Here is a 22,700-nt window from a genome sequence, read left to right on the forward strand (position 1 = left end):
GCGTTTGTTTTCCGGGGTGAGAACCATTCCCGTGCAATGAGTAGTGAAATGGCGTTCCTTAATGGCACGAGCGTCTTAAAGTTGGAGTTGCTCTTCTCGCCCAAGTTTTATTATAGCGCTTTTATACGGCGCGCATAATCTTGAACGTATTACATCTCTGCCTGTGATATTTTAATACGCGATAATTATCGGGAAAAACACGAATCAAACGATTGGACGGTTAATTGAATCTCGCGCACGTTTCGTATTCCGTAACGCGCATACGTCGTCGCACACGTGTTAACGCAGTAACAGCAATAAGTATAATTGTAAGAAGAAGAATGTCGAAGATATTTCACCGAGAATTACTGGTTCACCAAACGTGAAACTGGTCGGGATTTGCGATTCTACGTTTCGCTTCATTATCAACAGTTTATGGTCCGATGCTCCGTTCCTGTTGCGCGTTAAACTGGATTAATTATGCCTTGAATTAATCGATACGCTGGAAAATACTTGTACTTGCCATTACAATCGGTATCCAGCATCGAGGCTAATTTCAAATTCTATCTCGAAAGAAGAGACTTCGAGTGCGATGAACCTATCTGAATCGAAGTAATCGCGGTTCAACGTCTTGTTATTTCCATCGAATCGATTCACGCGCTCGTTTCCAAAGATCTACAACCCTCTTCGGGATCCACACGGAGAGAAAGTTAGAAATTTTCGAAACAACGTATCGATTGTTCAGCAAATCGAAAACCAATTTCTATCCAGCGAATTACAATAACTTCATCATCCATATACTTACCGATGGAATTACCCGAATAGCCACGATTCCAGCCAACCCATAACGCGATCCGGATCAGGACAACGCGGTCTCGACCGGTATATTCTCTCGATCGAGAAGAAGCAGCGACCCTCTTTCGATCGCTCGATACACGATCGTATACCGGCTCGTGACCGTGGCGATCGTGACTCCTATTATTATCGTGGCTAACCCACAAAACCGAGTAATCCGCGTTCCGTGTCCTCGCTCTTGCTCGTCCTCCGCCCGAACGGATCGCGTCGCGTCGCATCGCGTCGAACCGAGCATGAAACATCGATCCACGGTTTCGTTCGGGGCGAAAGATTATCCGAATAACAGGTTGCGCGTGTTAGATATTATCGCCACTCCGGCTCGATCATAAATTACTCGGATCTATTAAATTTCAACCACCGTCTCGATTTAACCGTCTCGCGATCAATAGCCCCGACGAGTTTATTTTCGGAGAAAATTCTAGGGTATCCAAGGTTTGTTGCTTCATCATCACGTCGTAAGAGAGACGTTTACATCGAAATTGGTACGTTCGTGTGTTGCAGGAATGTTTGCAACAGGATTGGGAACGATGCTGGTACTATTTGCGACGACTAAGCGTTAATACCGTCAATTATTCCGAAACAAGTGTATATATACATCATACGGAAAAGATTTCGAAAAACGTTTTGCGCCAAATTGTGACAAATGGATCGCGTGGTGGAAGGGATTCGTTAGCCTACCTTCTTCGAACAACATGAATATCCCATCGCAACGCGATGATTTAATGGTCCCCCGTTCCAATCAACTCCTAACGAGGCGCGAAACTCATTAATTAATAAAATTATTATTGTAAACTCGTTAGGTTTAATTGGCAGTGTTTAAGGGAGGCGCAAGACGGAGCGGGGACGCGATAGATAAGAATTGCTCGTAATAGCCGCAACCACTTCCCACAATAAATTGCATCGGCAGCATCCGTGAACCGTAAATAATCCGGTACGATCTAGCGGAACGGAAGTTTAGTCCGGACGCGATACAAATGTGATCGAAACGAAATTCTCCCTACCTGTTCCCTTCACGGCGAAGCGAAGCGAACGAGATACACCGTTCGAGAATTTCATTCGGATGAAAATTCTCCGAAGGACTCGTTCCACACGATGGACGATCCACTCGACACCGGATACGAATTCCCAATTAACCGTGACTAGAGAGGCAGCTAGAGCTAGACTCGGAGGAGGAGGCGAAGTTGGAGGAGCGAGTTGGACAGGGTTCAAAGCACCATTTCAAAGATCGTTACCCTTGGCGAATGTTGGTCGTGTTGCTCGTACAAAACCGACAACTTACCTGTCTAGACTCGAGTTGATGGCTAAAAATCCTTGCTCTTTTTTATCTGTTCCAGTGAGACGGACATGGCTCCGAACGCGGAGGAGGAGTTGTTGGTGGTGAAGCCGTGGGGGCCTCAACCGGAAAAGGTATGTCAGTGTGCCTCGGCGCTCGATCGAGCGTCCGGATTAACCCGAGCAAGATTGGAAGCTAATCGTTTAAAACTTGGACAGTGATGTGACGCGTATTCGGTTGGTGTTAGCACAGGATACTTTTGATTGGGGGGCCTTATCCCCCTTAACGTTCGCTCGAATGCATAGTTAGAAGTAGGCGTACGTGTAGGCTTGTCGCTCGTTTCGTCTTTACGACGCCGTGAAAATCCCGCGTCGTGTTCGGATGTTCGTTAAACGAGAGGAAAATGTGTTAAAGGGAGGAAATTATGGGTGGTTAAGGTCGTAGAATCGGCTCGTTTTCCGTCATAATCCTTACGGTTCCGATCTATTTATCGTAACCACACCGCCAAATGCAAATATCTGTATTATGCATGTATCGCGGTCTTGTATTATTTTTCCTCCGTAATTATCGATCTTTGGTATATAGAGAGGATGTTGGACAACATTCATCGAGAGAGGAATAATCGGACGAGGAGGGAGATGATCGAATCGTAATTGGATGGAATTCTGTTTCGAACGGATTCTTGGTATTGCGGAATTTCATCTGGAAAGAAAACGAGCACCGATTTATTTAAACGCGAACGCGATTTCCTTTCGAGATAAATGACACGATCTACTAGGCGAACGGCCCCATAAATATATATCGCGTGAATTTCTCTGATAAATGGAACGCGTCGCGTACCATCCAATTTGCTCGTTAATAAAACACGATTTTGTCAAAGTGTCGACCGTTTGAACGTTAGATGCACTTTGTGCTTGACCGAGCCACGCTTTTAATATTCAGCCACGCATTAACATGCGCCAACTCGGATGCATTGAATTCTGCAGTTGATAATGGCTTCACAGGCATTTATACGCGTCGCGAAACTGCGAGGGAGGTAATAAGTCACGGATAATATGATTAATATCGAGGAGAGACCGCGATATATCGCGTTAACCCCCCTCGAGGTGCGCATATTTACACTCGAGTTAAATCGTTATTTTTATGCAACGCGAGGCAACATGATTAAGAAAGATGATTCAAGACGCCTGTGACTTTTTTTTTTTCTTCAAAGATCGGACGAAGAGAATGACATTGTGTAAAAAAAAAATAAAAAAATAAAAAAAGCAAATCTTATCTTATGAGATTTATGCCATACGTGTTACGAGCGACTCCTGACCTTAATTATCGGAAGAGATTCCGTTGCATCTTTTTTTCTTTTTAATATTATGAAAAAGAAATAACGTTCTCCCGCTAATGAGAGATTTACGTCATCACAATAGGATGATTAACAAACGCTCGACACCGATTGGAAAACCGTACTCGAATGTTCGTGAAAGTCGCGCAACTTTTACCAACATTCGAACTTTTCACTCTAGTTGATAATTGAAAAGAGCGCGTCAAGTAAACGCGCGCGTTTGAAATTAGATCAAGCGGTGTATATTCGAAAACGCAGCGTTCTCCATTCGCGCTTCCATCCGCGAGCGGATCTTTTTCTCTTTTTTCCATAACTGGTTCAGTTAAATAAACGACACGAAAGTATTGACAAGTATTCGCAAGAGTATTTACGCGATTCAAGAAAGCGTGACGTCCTCATATATGTAGGTTACGCGTGATTTTGTTTTGTTTCGCACGAATCCTTCGCAAGTATATAAGATTATAAGAGTAGCAACGTTATCGTTCTTTTGGTCGACGTGTCGCCTAATTACTCGCATAATTGCACACGCTTACGACCAGGTCCTTTTTCGCCTCTCATAACCTCATTTCCTTCTCCCGAGATCCCGTTTCACGCTCACGTTGGACGGAAAAAATGAAAATATGATTGATCTATGCACCCCTCTACTCAATCATGATCGTCGTTAGACGATTCGCGTCCATGTCCGCGCATCCCGGAAAGGAACTCTAATTACTTTGTCGTTTTTCAAAAGAAAGAAAGGAAAAAAAGAAGAAAAAGGAAAGAATACATCGTTAACAGCCAGCCCTGTATTCATCAAACGATAATGGTCCGTCACCATCCTCCGTCGATTTCAGTAACAAACGAGGATGATGATTGATCGCGACTGTTCTCCACTCGGAGGATCGCGTGCACGTCTGAATAAATCGTACATCCGATGCGCAACAGATTTCCTGTGCGGAACTGTGGGATCGGTGGAGAGGCGGCTCTGCTCATTTTTTTCGCGTACGAAGGAAGAACGGCGGGTAACCGCGAGATAGAAACTCGGTTTCACGTTTAAGACCGATCGATTAACCGCGCGAAGGAAACCACAATGTAGCGTGTGGTTTCATCCGCGTCAAATATTCGTGGTATTCTTGTGGATGCTCGTTCGTAGAAAGCGACCTTGGAAACAAATCGACCGATAAATTGTTTCTCGATATCCTCGATTCCGAGCCAACTGATTCGAAAAGTTGATTGAAGGGAATCGGAAAGAGATATACGAGTTCTAACCCCCTTCGAGACGTAATTATACCGGTTCTATGTTTCACGGTGGCACGAGATGGAGGCGGTAAATTAATTTCCACGATTTATCCGCGTTTCAACGGGGATAATGGGCGGCGTTCCATGGACCACGAGGCGATAATCGCTATAATTCCATCCGTATTTATGATTGGAAACGCTGTGAAATTAACTTTAGTCTTTCATCCTTCTACTCCCTCGCATGAATATTTCATTCGCGACAAAACGCGACTGCAATTTCCATGATTTCTCGTTTCAGTCTCGGTGGAAAAATAAATGATGGGATGAAGAAACGTTGGCCGCTGTTCTTCCATCTTCCACACTCTTAATTTCTACTTGAAAATGTTTATAACGTTACTTAATATCGTATTATCCCGATTATTCAGAAGCGGTAGGTAGTCGAATCGCCGGTCGTTTAATTACGGCGACTGTCTCGACGCGGTCGAGATCTCGAAGGGATAAATCAGACCCGAGGCTACCGTCTTTCTTTCTTTCTTTCTTTCTTTCTTTCTTCGATCACGGCTATCTTTTGCCTCGATATCGAACCGGACGAGCGTGCAATTATGTCTAGAGCCTTGCGATTTTCTTTGCAGGAACGATTAAGACCACCTACGTACAACGCCGAGGACTACGCGATCGCTCTGAGACGATGGGGAAGACGTCCATTAGGAAGTGTTCAAGACTCGCAGGGTACCCTGCCGTCGACAACCAGTTCGAGTTCCGGTTACGCTTCCGGAAGCGGAGAGATGACCTTGAGACAATTCACCTCGGTTAGCGAGCTTCTGAACAAGCTCAGAGCCGACCTCAGGCTAGCCTTTCCAAGGTAGGTACACACAACACACACACACCATTAAACGATTACGCCTATCTATTACCACCGCTTCGAATACCCTCTGGTTCGCTTAAATTAATCGGACGCCTCATTATCATTGCAAATTACGCGAAACCTCGACGGATCTTCATTATTCTACTTTGCCTGTCTAAAAGCCGTCTTCGTTTGCTCGTGAAGATATCGAAATATTCGTCGATTAGCGATCAACGAATCTTTTAATTGTTGTAATCTGTGAAAGTGAGTAAAGAACAATTTTTTAACGCGGTCTTTGAAAAAACTTCGTTTTTGAAAATTGGTGGAGAGAGGGTATTAATTAAGAGGCGCATCACTTTCGAATGTTTCTAAAAGACGAAACACAATACCCGGAAGCAGATGCATTTGATTGTCTGTGAATAATAATTAGAACAGTGAATGTATAACTCGTGAATTTATGCTTCTTCGGTGGAACTAACGATGAGTATATCACGAAAACAGTCGATATTAGTTGAACGGGAGGAGTGGCTTGAACGGTGTCGGATTTACAGTTACTTTTTATACGTATTTTTTTAAGAAAGAAGACGGGTTTCTTCGAGTCCCTCTCTCGAAACTCGTAAAAATTCCTCCTTGATTCAGCTCCCGATTAAACGACGATCGTTAAATCTTTTCTCTTCTCGGGGAAAAGATACGTTTGTTGATTCCGTGCTTTCATTATATATGGCAAGTTTTCTCTTCTTTGGCTTGTTAATTTCTATTAATAAATTAATAGAATGCTAATGAAATTTTTTTTTAACATCTGCGCGTAATGAATTAAACATTCTCCTCGTCGCGCAAGAAAAGAATTCCTTTATCTACGCGATTCTATTATTTATGATCTTTGCTGTTAATAAATACACCCTTTCCATCATCGTATTTCATTTAAACGCGAGGATTAAATTAATCAAATTGGATTAGACGCGGAGAAGACCATCCATCCGTCATTTCTCATCCGTGTGTAAATCGTTGAACAAAAAAAAAAAAGAAAAAAGGTATCCTCGCATTTCCTGTGATACGTCGATTTTTTGCTGCATTAATCGGTACAAAGGAACGAGAGGGTTCTCTCCCGTATCTCTAAGACAACGCTGGAATTACAGTTGGATCGAGCCCCTCCTCGCGTTCAACGAACGGCTAAATAATAGTGTGGTCTCCGTTAGGCGCCAGCGTGATTAAAGATCGGACGTAAACGCTAAAATTTGTCCGTGAATGTCTATGCCTTGTATCTTGGTGCAAGATCGACGATGTTTGTCTCGGATCGCTCGAAGCGTGTACGCTAGTATTTCATTCATAACGCGTGTAATCACAGCCGCTGGACACGCGTCTGTAATTGACTTTATCTCGAGGCTTCTATACGTTCTCGATCATCGAAATCAAAAAGCAAACACGTCGGAAATTTCTCACTTCGAAGATAAAATTTCAAACGTTTCCTTTCACTAGAAAGTTGTTCAACAAAAATTGTTCAAACTCGATGTTTGAATGAAATGAAAGAGGGAGAAAGAGAGAGAGAGAGAGAGAGAGAGAGAAAGTGGACGTATTTCATATCTCGTCCACTGTTACGATTTCTGTGCTTTTCGTTATCTAGATCCGCATCAAGTTCCACGAGATCGAATCATCATCGGATCGATCTATCAACACACTCTTCGTTCGTTCTATTTTTCCTCGATAGACTTGCACGTTATTTCTATACCCTAGACCACCCAGAACGCGCAACTTTCGATCGTGAAACGAGATTACGAATGATCCAAACGATGCACCAAGATGTATATACAACGCTCGAGGCTTCAAAATGTCGAGCAAAAAGAACGGTAGGCTGGCGAAAACGCAGGAACCGTTCAATATACTCTCCAACTCTAATTCTTGTTCGATCGACGTGCTCTTATTAAGCGTAATTTCGCGGCGCGTATCGGCGCACAATTTGCGGCGGCCAACGGATATTCGAAACGCGGCAAGAAGCCTGCTCGGTGCACAGATGAGAATCATTCTAATCACACGACTCGACGAATGTAAAAGGGTATAGAGAGAGGCAAGAATGCTTGCATCGTCCATACGCGGTTCCACTGTGTGCCTATTCTAAAATCGAATCATCGTGTGATTATTTCATATCGAACAATCTATCTCTCGCATCGCGTGGGGAACGATGTCTACGATTCCGTTACAAGAATTTCATTATAGAATCCACCAAGTGTTGTCACCAGTGCGACAGGGATCGAGTGTGTCGCAAGTGGGTCTCTCCGAACCAACCAGATTCGAATGATTCCTTTGTGAAAGGATCGAGCGATGAAGTCTATGAGACGAATCTTCGTTTTAACAAATAAATATACTTGTATATGACGTGAACTTAATCCCATTAACGTCACGGTTTTCATCACCGTTGTCCCGAAACCGATTTATCGACACACGCGATGTTACACGATGTTCATTCTTCGACCATATGGAAGACGTGTCCCACATACGGTGGATGACTTATAATATGGACAACCTTCTTACCGCAGAGGCGAGCGGATAACCCGTAAGTAGCGGCCACGGATAAACGAATGCCGATATTACGGATAACTGTACAGCGGCTGGATCGGCGTGCTCGATGCGCAAATCGATCTCGATCAGGCGCATCCTCGATTCCCAAGATCGAACCTCTCTGCGTGTTATTTCTCGTGATCTTATTATTAGGCCGTTTAACAGACGTTTTTCACAACGATCCACGGCGGTTACACGTACGGCGACGACCCGACTGACGGAATCGATTTATTTTCAAACCGATCGTAATAATTACCTGTCGAGATCGATTACCCCGATCGGCCGGCTATCTTTTTCCTCCACGCCGTTCGTGGATGAACGTGCGTGTTTTATCTGGAGCGAAAAAACGCGTGATGTTAGGAACAATCTTGGCTGATGGCTCTTTTCTTTTTTTTTTTTTTTTTTTTTTTTTACGTTTGTAATATCGCTTTGAGATTGGCGGCGAAAAAAAATTTCTGCGGTTTTTGAAAAAGAAAAAAAAGAGAAACTTTGGTAAATAAAGATATCTACAAGATATCTGAAGCGAACAGTTGGACTTTGGATTTGGATTAACGAATGATTTCTCGAAATGTAAGAAGAAGAATCGATGGGGTATCGCGATTAAGAAATCGATGAAAAAATATTAAGCAGCTTTCTTTGCTTTCTCCATTATTATCGGAACGAACTTTCATCGAATCTTTCATTTTTATCGCGTGTAGTTCACAGTATCGTGAACAGATACTGTCAATGAAGATCAATTACGTGTTATTACACCGAACACGTATGTGCTCAACGAAAGCGAAAAAGAAAGAAAAGAATTGCCGAGGCATGGCAAGTTATTATCATCCGTTAACTGGATTTAGTTAAATATATTGCTCTAATTAAGTATAAGCTTCATTTGAAATTAATTGTTGGAGATAACGAACGCGATACTTCTTCTCCTTCTCGAACAATGATATCGATTGTTTCTGAAAAGAATCCCGTAAAGAGTCGCGTGTCTCCGTTTCTTGTCATGCGAATCAGGCTTCCTCTTTTCATTGATATTCCGCGTCGTTTCGTCTGTTTCGTCAATCGTCGCCCCTTTAAAGAGATTCTTCCTTTCGGTCAAAAGTGGCCGAAAGAATTACCTGGTCCATTCACAAAACTTGATTTCTTTGTATGCGCGAAACGAATTTTCTCCGTCAAAGTGAAAGATGTCACGCGTCGAATTCCGTATCTTGTGTCCCGATGAAACGAGGCCGATCGAGATGTTAACCTCGATCTTCGAAACGATCTGCCATTCGTTTCATATTCAATCTTTATATTCGTTCGTTTAACAATATTCATCGAGACTTAAACTTGTTAATCGCAAGTAAATTATCCGACTGGCAAATTATCCACTAAAATAATAAAGATAATAGTTTGGATACTTCTGGTTCCGGAGAGATTATACGGAGATAAGCTTTGCATTTTACACGATAATGAAGGGTGTGTTGCATTAACGTTTCAAATTATAGTTCGCTTAGAAGCATATGATTGCCTTTTCAAAGGTAAAAGGAAAAAAGGGTGAAATTCATAAAGTGTATTTCTTATAAAAGAGTCAAAGCGTATCTTTTATTCTTTTTCCACGTGGAGAAATATCAACCGCGTCGAAGAAGCCTCGACCGGCCACCGAACCCACGATACTTCGCGATGCTTCCGCTTCGCGTAACAGAAAACACGTAACTGCTTCCTACTTGATGAGAAAACGAGGAAGTCGTCTTTTTTTCATATCAGATCCCGTTTGTTCTTATTTCGCGAATAAATAATCATTCCTAATGCTTAACCCAAATTTCACTGAGAAAATCGTTACAAACACTTTCATGTCTTTAACGAGATTTTTTTTTTTTTTGCAAAAATTGTTAAATAATAGTTACGATAGAACGTGGAACGAACGCGATTATCCTGTGTTCGTATCGAGCTGTAAAAGTTATATTTAAAATCGTGAGTTCGATTTAATAGTCCAAGTGCATTTAGATAGAGGTAGTTAGTCACCGAGAAAAATCTTTGAAATGTATTTATACGAGTCGATTAAACGCTTTATATTCTATCCACTTCTTTATTTACGATGTTGCATCGTGCATGTTAATAAACGATAATCTATTACGACAGAAACGTGACGCCTTCGTTTCGTCGACGAATATCGTTTGTGGGCATCGTAGAATATATTTTTTAATTTAATTTACACGCGAATTGATGCATTGTTACGAAAAATTTTCGTAAAGTAATAAACGTAATACGGTTTCATCGTATATATAGTTTCTCTAAATTGGTCGTGGTTACGTAAGTCGTTATCTTTCATCGGTTATTGTTTCTGGAATAACAATAAGAAGGAGATTTTTAACTTTCTAAGTGAAATAATTTCCTGGATTTGTTCGCAAATCAAATGTAATAAAAAAAAAAAACGCGCGTGAAAAAGAAACTAAAAGGGAATGAATTGCGTAATATTCTTCGGACAGAGGTCCAAAAATATCGCATGAAAGAGAAACGTCGGGCGACGAAGGTACACAGGCTTTCGTTTTCTTCTGCTTGGCGTTGTCCGTCGTCTTAAATTTTAGGGTGTGCCCACACACCAGGCAATAAGGAACATTTGATATTCATACCGCGTCTGCCGAAGGCATTCTTACGTGTACGTCGTACTCTGCATAATGCGGGGTGTAATATAATGCAATCCATTGCTGGACGAAGGTTCGCATGACATCTCCAAGAAAGCATGTTTTCGATAACAAAGTCGTTCTCTTTAAAACGAATACCTCTTTATACCTCTATTCCTTCGCGCGTTGCACGCAACTTCGTCGATCGCTTATTATTACGAATATATTATCATAGCGTAAAAATCCAGAAATATCTTTCATCGTATTCTACATCTAAATCGAAGAGACGATCTCGAAAGGATGAGCATTTTATCAATTATGCAAAATATCGGAGGAATTTAACGCAACGCTTTCATTTCCCGAGTACTTTGCAGTATCGTTTATATCTTTGACACTCGCGTACGAATGAAATTAGATAACTTTGGAACTCGCGAATCCTCCTTTCGACTCTTTTGAGATACCACTCAAAATGATACCAGCTATTCGGAAACATCAATATTTAATTTATTCGACATTTGTTACTTTGTAACAACTCTTCGTATTTTTTTTTTCCAAACATTCAGTATTATATTTTGCATACAAGTTTCTGATATAAGCGTATTTGGATTAAAAATTGCGGTAAGAAGAAAGTAAGGATACGTAAGCGAGGACCTAAAGGGTTATAAGAGCAATGCATAGGGTGGTCTGCGGTCACGTCCACTCCTTACCATATCCTTTACCGTCACTCTCGTTCACGCACGAGCTTTCATTTTCTCCAGAATCCAAATGGGGGCCCTCGCGTATTTTTAAGGCAAGGCCAACAAAGGCGATCCACGGTGTTCGCGGCGTAGAATCGTAATGCCTCGGTGTATTTCGCGCACGTACATTTATACACACGTGCGTGCGTATCACGATATAGCCGGCAGTAGTATATGCATAATACGACGGGTAACATAATGCGTCTATTGTTGGACGAGAAAACTCTCTCTTTCTCTCTCTCTGTTGTTTACCCACCGGTAAATAGGCGACGAGCACATACATAAACGGGTACATAGAAAACGTTTTAATACTCATTTGCATGCATTCAACTTGCGTACACGGCGCTTATATACGGTGTTTATAGAATCACCGTCTAGACGAGGAACGTCTCCTCGTGAATAGCCCGGTTCCTTTTAGAATCTTCCGTAGGTGCGAGCCACGAAATGATTTACGACTGTTTGCCGCGTAACCCACCTCGCTAAAAATTTGGAACACGGGGATTGCGTTTTGGATTTGGAATTCCTTTCTCGCCTGCCCGACGATGCACGATGAAATTTTCAAATTGCAGATTCTCCAATTCTACCAAAATATTCGGTAACGTTGTACAATTGATATAATAAAGTTACACTTTGAACCAGAAATTTCTGCTAATCGCGACAAAATAATTAACATTCACGTGCGTGTAAAAAAAATACCAAGGTCAATAATTATAGAAATATTATCTTTATCTCTATTTCGTCGTATTTTGTCCAATATACGGATATAACGTATACGGATAATGCACGATAATTCCGACATTGCGTAGTTACAATTAAGCAGTTGTTTTGCATTTAATCTTATCTTGGCCTTGAGCGTGTATAGATTAACGCTGATGATAATTTTTAATAATTTCGTAATTTTTTTTTAATTTATATTTTTAATTTATTTTATACGTATACTTTCTTGTAATTGCAACGTAATACGATTGCGCAACGGTATAACTGTATAGAAAGTGATAAAAGTTCTCTTGGCAAGAAATTCTCACGGGATCCCGGGCAGACTAGTGCAAAATGTATCAAGTTGAAATGGACTGGCTGATGCACACACAGTGCTACACGTGTCTCTGCTGTATAATTAAGGAAACTAACATGACACGATCAGAGAAATAGAGATCTTGTCCATTACGGAGAATCTATTCGTGGAAGACGAAACACGATTCGAAATAAACTCTCTTCGTAGATCCGTCACTCTTTGACAGTTGTAATATCTATTTCCTCGTCCTTGCACCTGTCTACCTTAAGGCCATCGCATCGCATACGTATACGCATCTGCTCGGCATGGTTGCGAGCGCACAGGCATCGCGTTCCTGTTCTTGATCGAACGATCGATATGTCGTAAAGTGATATCTTAACGAGAATTCTAGATGAACGATAATCGAGCATAAAGTACCAATAATGGACACCGGTCGATACCCGAAGCTGCGAAAATTGATCATCAACGTACTTATATACGCGTGGAACGACGAAAATTTGTTGAGAAACGACGTCGAGGGGGCAAATTTGATGAGACAATTTGGCGGCACTTAATGCATTTACTTTTACATAATGTATTTGGAAATTTATATTTAATAATAATGTTGGAATAACTTGAAAAGCGTGTAATTTAATTGAAGTATATTTTCTCGTCCGCCTCCTCGTATTTATTACATTAATAGTTATCAAGTTCTTGCCCCGTCACTCTCATAATGGTGTTCCGTTGACAACCTCGAGGGAACTCGCTTTAACAGCGCGCTTATATAAAACCGGATTGCTTTTTCTTTTAATCGCAAGGTCCCATAATTATGTAATTATACTTTTTTCCATCGCGTCTACACAGTTCAATGTCTGTTACAGTACCCTCTCCGCGATATACTTTCGTTCTGCGTTAAATTATCAAATAGCGGGATTGATTGATGCAGTGACACACGCAGACTCGCGTATAACGTTTCATCGTTTAAACAACTACATCAACGTCTAATTTAATCATTATTTACCAATCTATTTTTCTCTTAATATTATAAAGAACGTGCAACTTTGTCAAAGATCGAAGTAATTCACTTTCAGAGGTGCATGAATTGGAATTAAAAGATGATAAAATATTAGAAATACGAATGACAGGATGTCTGCGAGCTATATATACCATGTACGACTGTACATACGCAATAAATAAGGAATATATATATTCGAGGCAAAAATGGTCGTACCGTTATTGATACTTCCGGCCGAGCGCACGAAGATACATTCGCAATTAAATTATGCATCATAGATACAAATTTTTCTGCGCATTCGGTTAAATATCTCGTTTCGTTTTATTATTTTATCGAAAAAAGAAAAAAGAAAGAAAGAAATACACGAATAAAATTATTTTACAGCTTCGTTCAGGAATTCGCTTCACCGCCAGCTGATGGGATAACCTTATTGCTCGAGACGCTTCGCGGCGTCCAATTGGCCCAAAGTTCACCACCCTCTTCCGGCCACACGGGGCCAAGAGTAGGAACCAGAAGAGCCGCTTTGGACGAGTTGGGTTGTGTCGAGTGTCTGGCTGCCTGCACCGAACGATGCAGCGATGCACCGAGGCTCCTAGTGCAAGCTCAACCCGGTCTTCTCGCTCTGGCAGTTTGTCTGACTAGTAGCTTGAACCGGTCTCGAGTCCTAGCTCTCCAGGTAACAATCGTCACTTCCGTTCCGAGTATATCGCTTGGATACTGTTAGTCAAAAAAGAACTGAACTGGAATCATACGTGGAATATTACTCTCGTTTCGTGGGTTTTGTTTCAAACGATTCTCTCGCTTATCTCGCGTTATCATTTCATAAACACTTTAATCGTAATATTAATATTAGTTCCGTTTTTATTCTGTGTTCGTTTCAGATCCTTCGATTTAATCTCGTAATAAAATAACCGTTATTACATTTTGAATCTGTTATGATTTATCGCGCGCTTTTATCGTTTTGCAAATAAATTCGCGTATAATTCTAAAACTAAGTAAGTAATGATTAACTAATTCGCGATAAAATTGATCGTGATAGTTTTCGAAATGTAGCGAGGATTGAAATGCAGGATTGAAAAGAATCGAAAAATAATAACTCAATAACTCAATAATGGGGATAGCAGTGGGTCAAGTTTCTGATGATGTGTACGTTTCTTAGATGCTACATCTGACTCATTCAAATAGTCGTAAACGCAAACGTTTCCAGCAAACTCGGTCCACTTCCGGGGCTCCGTTATTTCGAGAACGTACACTTGTCAAGAACCAGTTTTTATCATCTTATCCAAACGTTATTCGGCTAGCTTCATTTGCAAACTTATACACGCCTTTAGACTTTTTCGCCTGCCTTTTATTTTCTACCGTCCGAGGAAGTGCAGTTTGCCAAGCATCGCGGTTACGATCAGATGTTGACTAACCGAACTGGATAATTACTTCCACGGCACGTGATCACGCAGTTATAGCGTTGGAAGAATATAATGAGAATAAAGAGATCTTTATCCGTACGGTGTGGAGGAACTGTCGGTTAGATTTAATTGTCGACCACCGATATTACCAGGAAAATTCTTATTTTTCATCATACGTAATAATTAATTAACTGGCGCTAATTTCAATTTTATTCATTCGGGAAAATATATGAAATAAAAATATATATATATGCTATATTTAACATTTTTCTCGAACTTGTTTGTCAATCTTGCAGTTGTTGACCAAGGTCTGTCAAACGCCAGGTGGTCATGCTGTAGTTTCGGAAGCTGTCTCCACCCTTAGGTTAAAATATGGCGAAGGTGGAAGATTTCGTTTCCTTGCTGGCGCTCTCTTGGCTCCCAGAGCAGCGATTGCACTGAGAGTGGCAGGAGTTTCGTTCCTTAACGCCTTCCTAAAGTCTGCACCGCGAACACAAACCAGATTATACATTCAGGTAAGGTACAACGTATGGAATATTTATCGTTATCTCCTCGATGATTTTTACGACGAGTAATGTTCGATTTGTTCGCCATGCAGGCCGAAGCCTGCGAAGCTGGTCTAGAGCCGCAGGTCCTTCAAGAATGGCTGAAAGAATTGGACGGCAGGGAAGAGGATACTTTGAACGATCTTCTACATAAGGAGGTTCAGAAATGGTCGCACAACTGCGTGGACGTGGACGCCCTACAGCGACGTGTCGTACGTGCAGAGGAAACTTGTAGGATACTGAGCAAAAAAGTTTCGGCTCTGCAAACGCAGCTTCAACAGATGCAGTTGGAGAAGTTGAACAATTATAATAAGCTGGAGGAGCGTGAGAAGTTGACGGCTCTTGGAACGACGAAACAGTCGCCGAAAATGTCCTCGAACGCGGAAGACGAGGGTATCAGCTCGTCGGAGAGATCGAGTAGCCCGGAGAATACGAAGCATCAATCTCGAACGAATCAAAAAGTAATGAACGTGTCTCCGGATAATGATCAGGAAACCACGATCGATGACGTGATCGAAGAACTGAGGATTATCGTGAAGGATGCGGAAGAAGAGATCGGGGACAAAAACCGGGAACAAAATCGAATAGATCACGCGAATCCGAATTTTTATAACGAGAATTCTTCGAAAATTAAGTTGCATAGAACCGATTCGAAAGTTTCTTTGAACAATTCCGATACTTATATTTACGACAAGGTTTTAAAGAGAGATCATCAAACGGACACCAAGATTTCCATGTCGACGAACACGGGCTCCAACATGTCTCAGAGTGTGATCAAAGGAGAGCAGGTGACTTATTTTGGTAACGATCGAGATTATAGTATAGATTCGAGCAGTGATAAAAGAATGAACGGCGAAAAACGCAGAGTTTCGAAGTCTTCCTCGGTGGAAGGAAGCGTGAAGATCGTTGTGAAGGGACCTGAAGTCGAGGAAGCGATCGTTCCAACTATTCTACATCCTCAGCCACCTAGAAGATCACCGCCTTGTTTGTCGGCTATCATGGCAGTAAGGCATTGTGACTTTATCGATCAAGAAGAGGCGTTCAATTCTCACGATGAAGATATAGAAGACGAAACGTTGGGCGATGGTAGCGACTCTCTCCTTAGTGCTTCTCGACTCAAGTACAACAGTAAGAACCAGACTTACGAGGAACGGATTAAAACCGAGGTCGATCATTTTCAGAAACAGTGCGATAGGAAAGAAACGGAGAATAACAATGATGGTAAGATGAAGAAAAGCTTCAACGATCTTCGACGCTTCGACGGTGAGAGCGAAATAAAGGATAAGAAAACAATGAGGAATTACGAAACGTCGTGTAATGCGAAAAACAAAACGACGAATGACTCTAAATCGAGCAACAGGCAATTGGACGGTGTATCCCAAAGACATAATTCGAAATATAGAAGCGAAGTGGAAAAAAGAAAGCTTCTTCGTAGATCGGCCAGTCACGATTACCTCGAATCAAGTGCTTCCAGTTCGCGATCGAAAAGATCTAATAAAAGCAGAATAGAAAATCACATCAGGAAATTCGAGAGTTTGAATTCTTTCGACGAGCATCGAAGTCTCCAGAGTTATGAGAGACACGGTAGCTCGGAAAATCTAAGCAAGCAAGAACAATTCTTTGGAGAAGAGAATTCGAGGAATAGAATGCGCAGATCGGAATCGTTCCATCATGTATCTTATATCGCTAAAAAAGACCAGTGTTCCTCGCAAGGTGGAAGCGACAGTGGTTTATTTTATGTCACAGATTTCAATCTTGAACCTCTGATAACGCGAAAACCAAAATCCATCGAGGCACCAAAATCTCCTAATCTATTAACCAAATCTTTGGATAGAATTGATGAAGGTCTGGATTCGATGATCGATATCGTGATCATGGAAGAGAAAAATCAATGGAATTCGAATAAATATCAATCCAAGACGAAAAAATCTCGAGAAGAGAGAACACTCGTTAGATCGAAGTCGAGTAGATTAGAAGAATCAAAAAGTTGTTGCGAATTGGGATCCAAGGGAAGGAGAGAAGAATCAAAGAATAAACATTTGAAAAATGATGAATTTTATTCCGGACATGTAAGCAATAAGCAATTAAGAAGTGATGAATTGTACGAAGAACAAAGAAATCGAGAATGGAATAAGTTAAACTCTTCGAGTAAAAACAACGAATTAGATTTTGATTGTTGTACTCCAATGATACTAATAAAGAATGGAGTGAGACACAATTCGTTCAGTCAGAATGAAAATATTGGTAATAGATTTTTAAATAAATCAATGGATTCAGGGATTTTCGCTGGACGAACTTATGATACGTTTGGATTAGGAAAAAGTCGATTTAATGCTGGAAAATATTCGGGAAATCAACAGATAAAAGAAAGTCCAATTGGAAGACGAAACACGGCTTCTTCTTCAAATGGAAATCGTGCAAAAGTTACTGATATTGTTTCAGGGCTTTATTAAAAGTAATCTTTAAATAATTAGGATTAGATCATCTAATCCTGTTCATATCCTCATGTCAGTCTATGAGGTATTGTATATACTATATAATAGAATATATTCTTGTATAGAAATCATTTTAAATGTTTTTTTCTTTTTTTTTTTTTAATTTTTGAAAATATTTCGTACTTTTTTTTTATGTTCGATACATATAAGTATCGAAATTAAATTTTTAATTTATCTCAATTTGCGATTAAACGAACATAATATTTCAGTGCAATGATAATTAAATATTATGGGCGAAGTTAACAAACTAATTTATATTGTAATTAACACTAATTGATAAATATTTTGATAAATATTTGAAGATAGATATTTTGGTGATGGAACAATTATACAAATTATACCAATTGCAAAGTTTTTTATGTGTGGACTGTGCAATATATTCTTTTTTATATATAAGGAATATACCTCTATAATTATATTGAATTAAAAAAAAAAAAAGACTGTAATTTATGAAACATAGATGTGCATAAATAATATAACGCGTAAATATTTACACAACATATTATTTATTTCTTAATTAAAAAATATGAAGAAAAAGAAAGAAATACAATAGATTTCATTTATGTATACAAAGTTACGTATATTTACATCTTAATTAATGTCATGCACAATTTCTTAAATTTAATTCTATAATATTGGAAATTATTCAATGTCCTATGAAGTGCGTCACTATTTAAAAAAAAGTGTAAAAATTAAAAAAAAATTCGAAGATACAATTTTTATGAAAAATGTTCATAAAAAATCTAAAAATTATTTTTCGTTTGAAATTCTTTTTTAAGTTTGAAATGAATTTAATATAGGTAACATTATTTATTTTTTAACTAGCTGTAGCATGTAACAATGTAGTTGTAACTTCATTAAGTTCTTGACATGAACGATTGTTTCGATGAATGATTTCAGGACTACTTAACATTAGTGGTTCATGCGACTTATCACGTGTTATTTCCAAAAGTTGTTGCGATGTTTTATCTAAAAATAAAAAACGATCAAAAGATATAAATACATATGCAATAATTATATTAATTAATTTATATTAAATTAAATATAGAAATGAAAAATTAAAAGGAATGCAGATCTGGTTACTTATAACGTCTTCATACACTCATAAGAATTAAATATACGAATTATAAAATAACAATAAGATCTATCCTATTATAAATATCCTATTATAAATGGATATACCATCAAAAACTTAATGATGAAAAATACTAGCCATCTTTTGATTGTTGCATTATTTTATATTATATTACCTTGATGCGTCGATAATAGGTACAATAATTCATCTTCGGTAGAAATATATTGAAATTCTTCTCCGCAAGCTCCTTTAAGTACAGCAATGACATCCGACCGCGGATTGTAAAAATACAGACCTTGTTTTCGATTGTTAAATTCATTTATCAATGTTGCTATACCCTACAACCAATAATCATATTCATAGTACAAATTCGTTATATTTTATTATATAATATTTAATTATTTAAAAATTTACTTTTGCAGCAGTAAAATCGGCTCCTAAAATATATCTGCAGTCAACTACAACTGGAACTTGACTAGAACCTTGTTTTATACCGGCATTGCCGACCGACTTTTTAATAAAATCTACAGCAGGAAAATATAAACTGTTTCCTGGTGTTACTAAGAGATAGTCAGCACCAGAAGTTGTCTAAAATGTATAATTCATATAAGTTAAGAAACAAAAATTTATTGATTTTTCATTCAGTACTCACTGTACATTTGTCAACATGTATTGTAGGACGTGCAGAAGGATACAATAAGAATATAAGATTTGTTCCTACACCTATTAAAATTCCATATTCAACTCCAATAATTAAACAGAACAAGAAAGTAGCAAACATTGGAATCAAATCTTTTTTACTAGTTTTCCATATGAGTTTTACAACTTGATATTCAATCATATATATTACTGCAGAGATAATAACTGCAGATAAGGAAGCTAGGAAAATAATATCTATTTAGAGATAATATGTAAAATATAAGAAGAATAAAGAAAAATTATATTACCCTTTGGTATAAAGTAAAAGTAAGGAGTAAATAGACTCAATGCTAACAGTATTAATATTCCAGTGTATAAACCACCCATTGGCGTTTTTACACCACTAGCATGATTTACTGCAGATCTACTAAAGGAGCCAGTCACTGGCATTGCACTTGCGCAAGATCCAAGAACATTACAAATACCTAATGTAATCAGTTCTTGAGTGGCATCTACTTTATCACCATTTGCAAAGGCTTTTGCTATTGCCACATTTCCAAGAACTCCAATTATAGGTACTAATGCTATGGACGCACCCAATTCTGAACACATTTCGATGAAACTTAAAGTCTCATTTTTTACTTGAGTAGAAAAAGGTGGCAATCCAAAAGATGGAAGACCAGATCTTACAGGACCAGTAAGAATAAATGGAGAACCATATTCAATAGAATTTAATTTGTAGGCAATAGTAGAACAAATTATAACAATAACAGCATTTCTAGCTGTTGATAATAACCATATCATTTTCATCAATATTCTTTGATATTTATTTAGTTTATCATTGTTTGAATATAACTTGATATCTTTCATTTTCTAAACAGTAAAAATATTTTATTTTATACTTAAAACTAATCAAGTAAAATTAAAAAAAAAAAAATTATGAATGAAAATGCATTTGTTACCCTAAATAATAATAAAATAGTGATACAGGAAAAACTCATCAAAGTATCCCATAATCTAGTCTGATGAATGTTCTGTAATACTTTTGTTAAAGTATCTAAGGTTCCTTGTGAGGAAATTTTTAATCCCAAAAGACCTTTCAATTGAGAAACTACAATTATAATAGATGTTGCAGAAGTAAAACCAACTGTGACTGGTATTGAAATAAAATCTATAAGTACTCCTGTAAAGAAATTTTGCAATTTCAAGTAAGTGTCAATACTGTATTCTTAAAAAATTTGTATTAATAACATTACCTAGCCGTAAAAAGGCCATTAATAGTTGTAAGCAACCACATAAAAAGGCTAATAATATTGCAAAATCCGCATTTCTACCTTGAACATACTCGTGAGTCATTAATGCCATAAGAGCAGTGGGTCCAATTGTAATATCTTTGCATGAACCAAATACTATATATACCATAGCTCCCATAAATGCAGAATAAAGACCATACTATAGAAAAAATATATTTTCTATAAATTTGGAAATAAATTTATTCATAAAAAATAATAAAATAAGTTAAAAAATAATAAAATAAAGTAAGAAATAAAATTTGTTCGTAAAAATATAATTCACCTGAGGTTCTAAACCAGCTAAGGTAGCATAAGCAAGTCCTTGCGGCATAACAGTAAGCCCGACTGTGATGCCAGCGATAGCATCATTTAAAAATTTTTCGGAATTATAATTTGATAACCATCCCACGATAGGTATTCGTTTTTTAATAAATTTATTTAATTGTCCACCTTTTGACTGCCATTTTTTGTTATTTATTGCATCGAAAGCCATTGTAAATTATGTACCTTTAAAAAAAAATATAAATAATCTATACATGAAGTAAATATAAAAATAATTTTTAAAAATTATAATTTTTACTTCGTAAAAAACTCAATTTTCAATAAAACACATAATAGATAATTACGCGCACTAATATATTTTAAATGAACAAAATATGGTGATAAGTTTCATAAAATATACATATAAGAAAAACTCATTTAAAACCTATTTAAATTTATGACATGTTCACATTTCACGATATATCGAGAAACTGAAAGAAACCGAAGGCTTTCGAGTGTTTATATAGTCAGATACAATGCAAAATTTATCATGACATAAAAATCGCTACTAGCCTTCGCTACTTTTTATATAATCAATAAAATGAATTGTTACTTTACGTAAAACAAAAATACATATATTAATGTTTCAACAATACAAAAAGTCTGATAATGCAAATTTTTTACAAAAATAGAATTATTTATTTGAACATGTAAAAATTGTAAATTTTCTGTAGAAATTCGAGAAAAAATAGTTATTGAAAAAGAATTATAACTTAAAAATTTATTTCTAATATATATTCTTTTAATACTCTGAATTGATTCAATATATCGATATATTAAAATATATTAACAATATATATATATATATATATTTCATAACATAAAATATATGATTTGAATTTCACCGGCATTTAAGGTTACTATAAGTGAAGGTGTTCTTTTTTATTATTTTACGTATCAGTGATTATTGAACTATTTCGATACAATATTTCACAATATTCTTTTTATACTATTTAATTCAATCAGCGTTGTTAAAAGGGACGTAGCTACTTGACCCTTTTCATTGACAATAATCATACAAGTATTAAAAAAGTATTACACGGTCATATGAATAAGATTTTTATATTTCTCTTTCTAAAATAATGAATGATTTAATGATTTTAGTTTATTAAAAGAAAGAAAAATACATACCATAGTATAATAACTGTGATAACATACTTCCGTTAAATGCAAGTATTACTAGACACACTATTAATTATTGTAAAATATGATATTTATTCACATTTTCTTCACTGAAATATCGATCACATATGAGAATAAGCATAACCTAGTATATATTATCAACTAACAATAATATTATAGTTTAATAATATATGTTTTATTATTTCATTGCGCAAATTTATATACGAAACATAATATTCTAGTTTCGTGACACGTTACATACGCGCCGGACACGATCTTACTATAAACTAAATGTAAGAATTGGCATTTCATTTGTGATGGTTTAGAGAGAAAGTGCAGTTCACATATTTGTCAACAGAGGGACTGCATTTCTACTGCAGTCGGTAATTTAGAGTGAACAAGTTAGGTTTGTTGTT

At 37.9% G+C, this 22,700-nt stretch overlaps 2 protein-coding genes across 9 annotated transcripts in view; one reads left to right on the top strand and one right to left on the bottom strand.

Annotated features, from left to right (window-relative positions):
* mwh (multiple wing hairs) overlaps window positions 1-19,224 on the top strand; it is a 49,803-nt gene extending 30,579 nt beyond the window's left edge. For 4 of the 6 annotated variants that reach the window (XM_003694336.4, XM_086908587.1, XM_086908586.1 and 1 more), the window contains exons 2-6: window positions 2,169-2,241; window positions 5,294-5,523; window positions 13,777-14,068; window positions 15,092-15,310; window positions 15,394-19,224. In XM_003694336.4, coding sequence (XP_003694384.3) covers window positions 2,169-2,241; window positions 5,294-5,523; window positions 13,777-14,068; window positions 15,092-15,310; window positions 15,394-17,793 — 3,214 coding nt within the window. In that variant the 3' untranslated portion in view covers window positions 17,794-19,224. The remainder of the gene's footprint in view (window positions 1-2,168; window positions 2,242-5,293; window positions 5,524-13,776; window positions 14,069-15,091; window positions 15,311-15,393) is intronic. The other 2 variants (XM_086908590.1, XM_086908589.1) reach the window with 1 other exon arrangement.
* On the bottom strand, window positions 18,323-22,644 carry LOC100871106 (sodium-independent sulfate anion transporter). 3 transcript variants are annotated; one of them, XM_003694335.4, is made up of 9 exons: window positions 22,294-22,644; window positions 21,125-21,348; window positions 20,806-21,001; window positions 20,512-20,732; window positions 19,858-20,422; window positions 19,563-19,789; window positions 19,325-19,498; window positions 19,086-19,248; window positions 18,323-18,804 (listed from the first exon to the last, which is right to left on the bottom strand). In XM_003694335.4, the coding sequence occupies exons 2-9, from the start codon at window positions 21,332-21,334 to the stop codon at window positions 18,653-18,655; spliced, it is 1,908 nt and encodes a 635-aa protein (XP_003694383.1). In that variant the 5' UTR covers window positions 21,335-21,348; window positions 22,294-22,644; the 3' UTR covers window positions 18,323-18,652. The 3 variants fall into 3 exon arrangements, with proteins under 3 accessions (XP_003694383.1, XP_012342964.1, XP_086764717.1); XM_012487510.3 differs by having other exon boundaries at window positions 20,806-21,021; window positions 22,294-22,567; XM_086908591.1 differs by lacking the exon at window positions 22,294-22,644 and adding an exon at window positions 21,422-21,595.
* Between the last annotated feature and the right edge of the window lie 56 nt (window positions 22,645-22,700).

The sequence above is a fragment of the Apis florea genome, unplaced genomic scaffold, assembly GCF_048593485.1.
Source record: "Apis florea isolate Af1SG1 unplaced genomic scaffold, ASM4859348v1 contig_3081_pilon, whole genome shotgun sequence".
Lineage (NCBI taxonomy): Eukaryota > Metazoa > Arthropoda > Insecta > Hymenoptera > Apidae > Apis > Apis florea.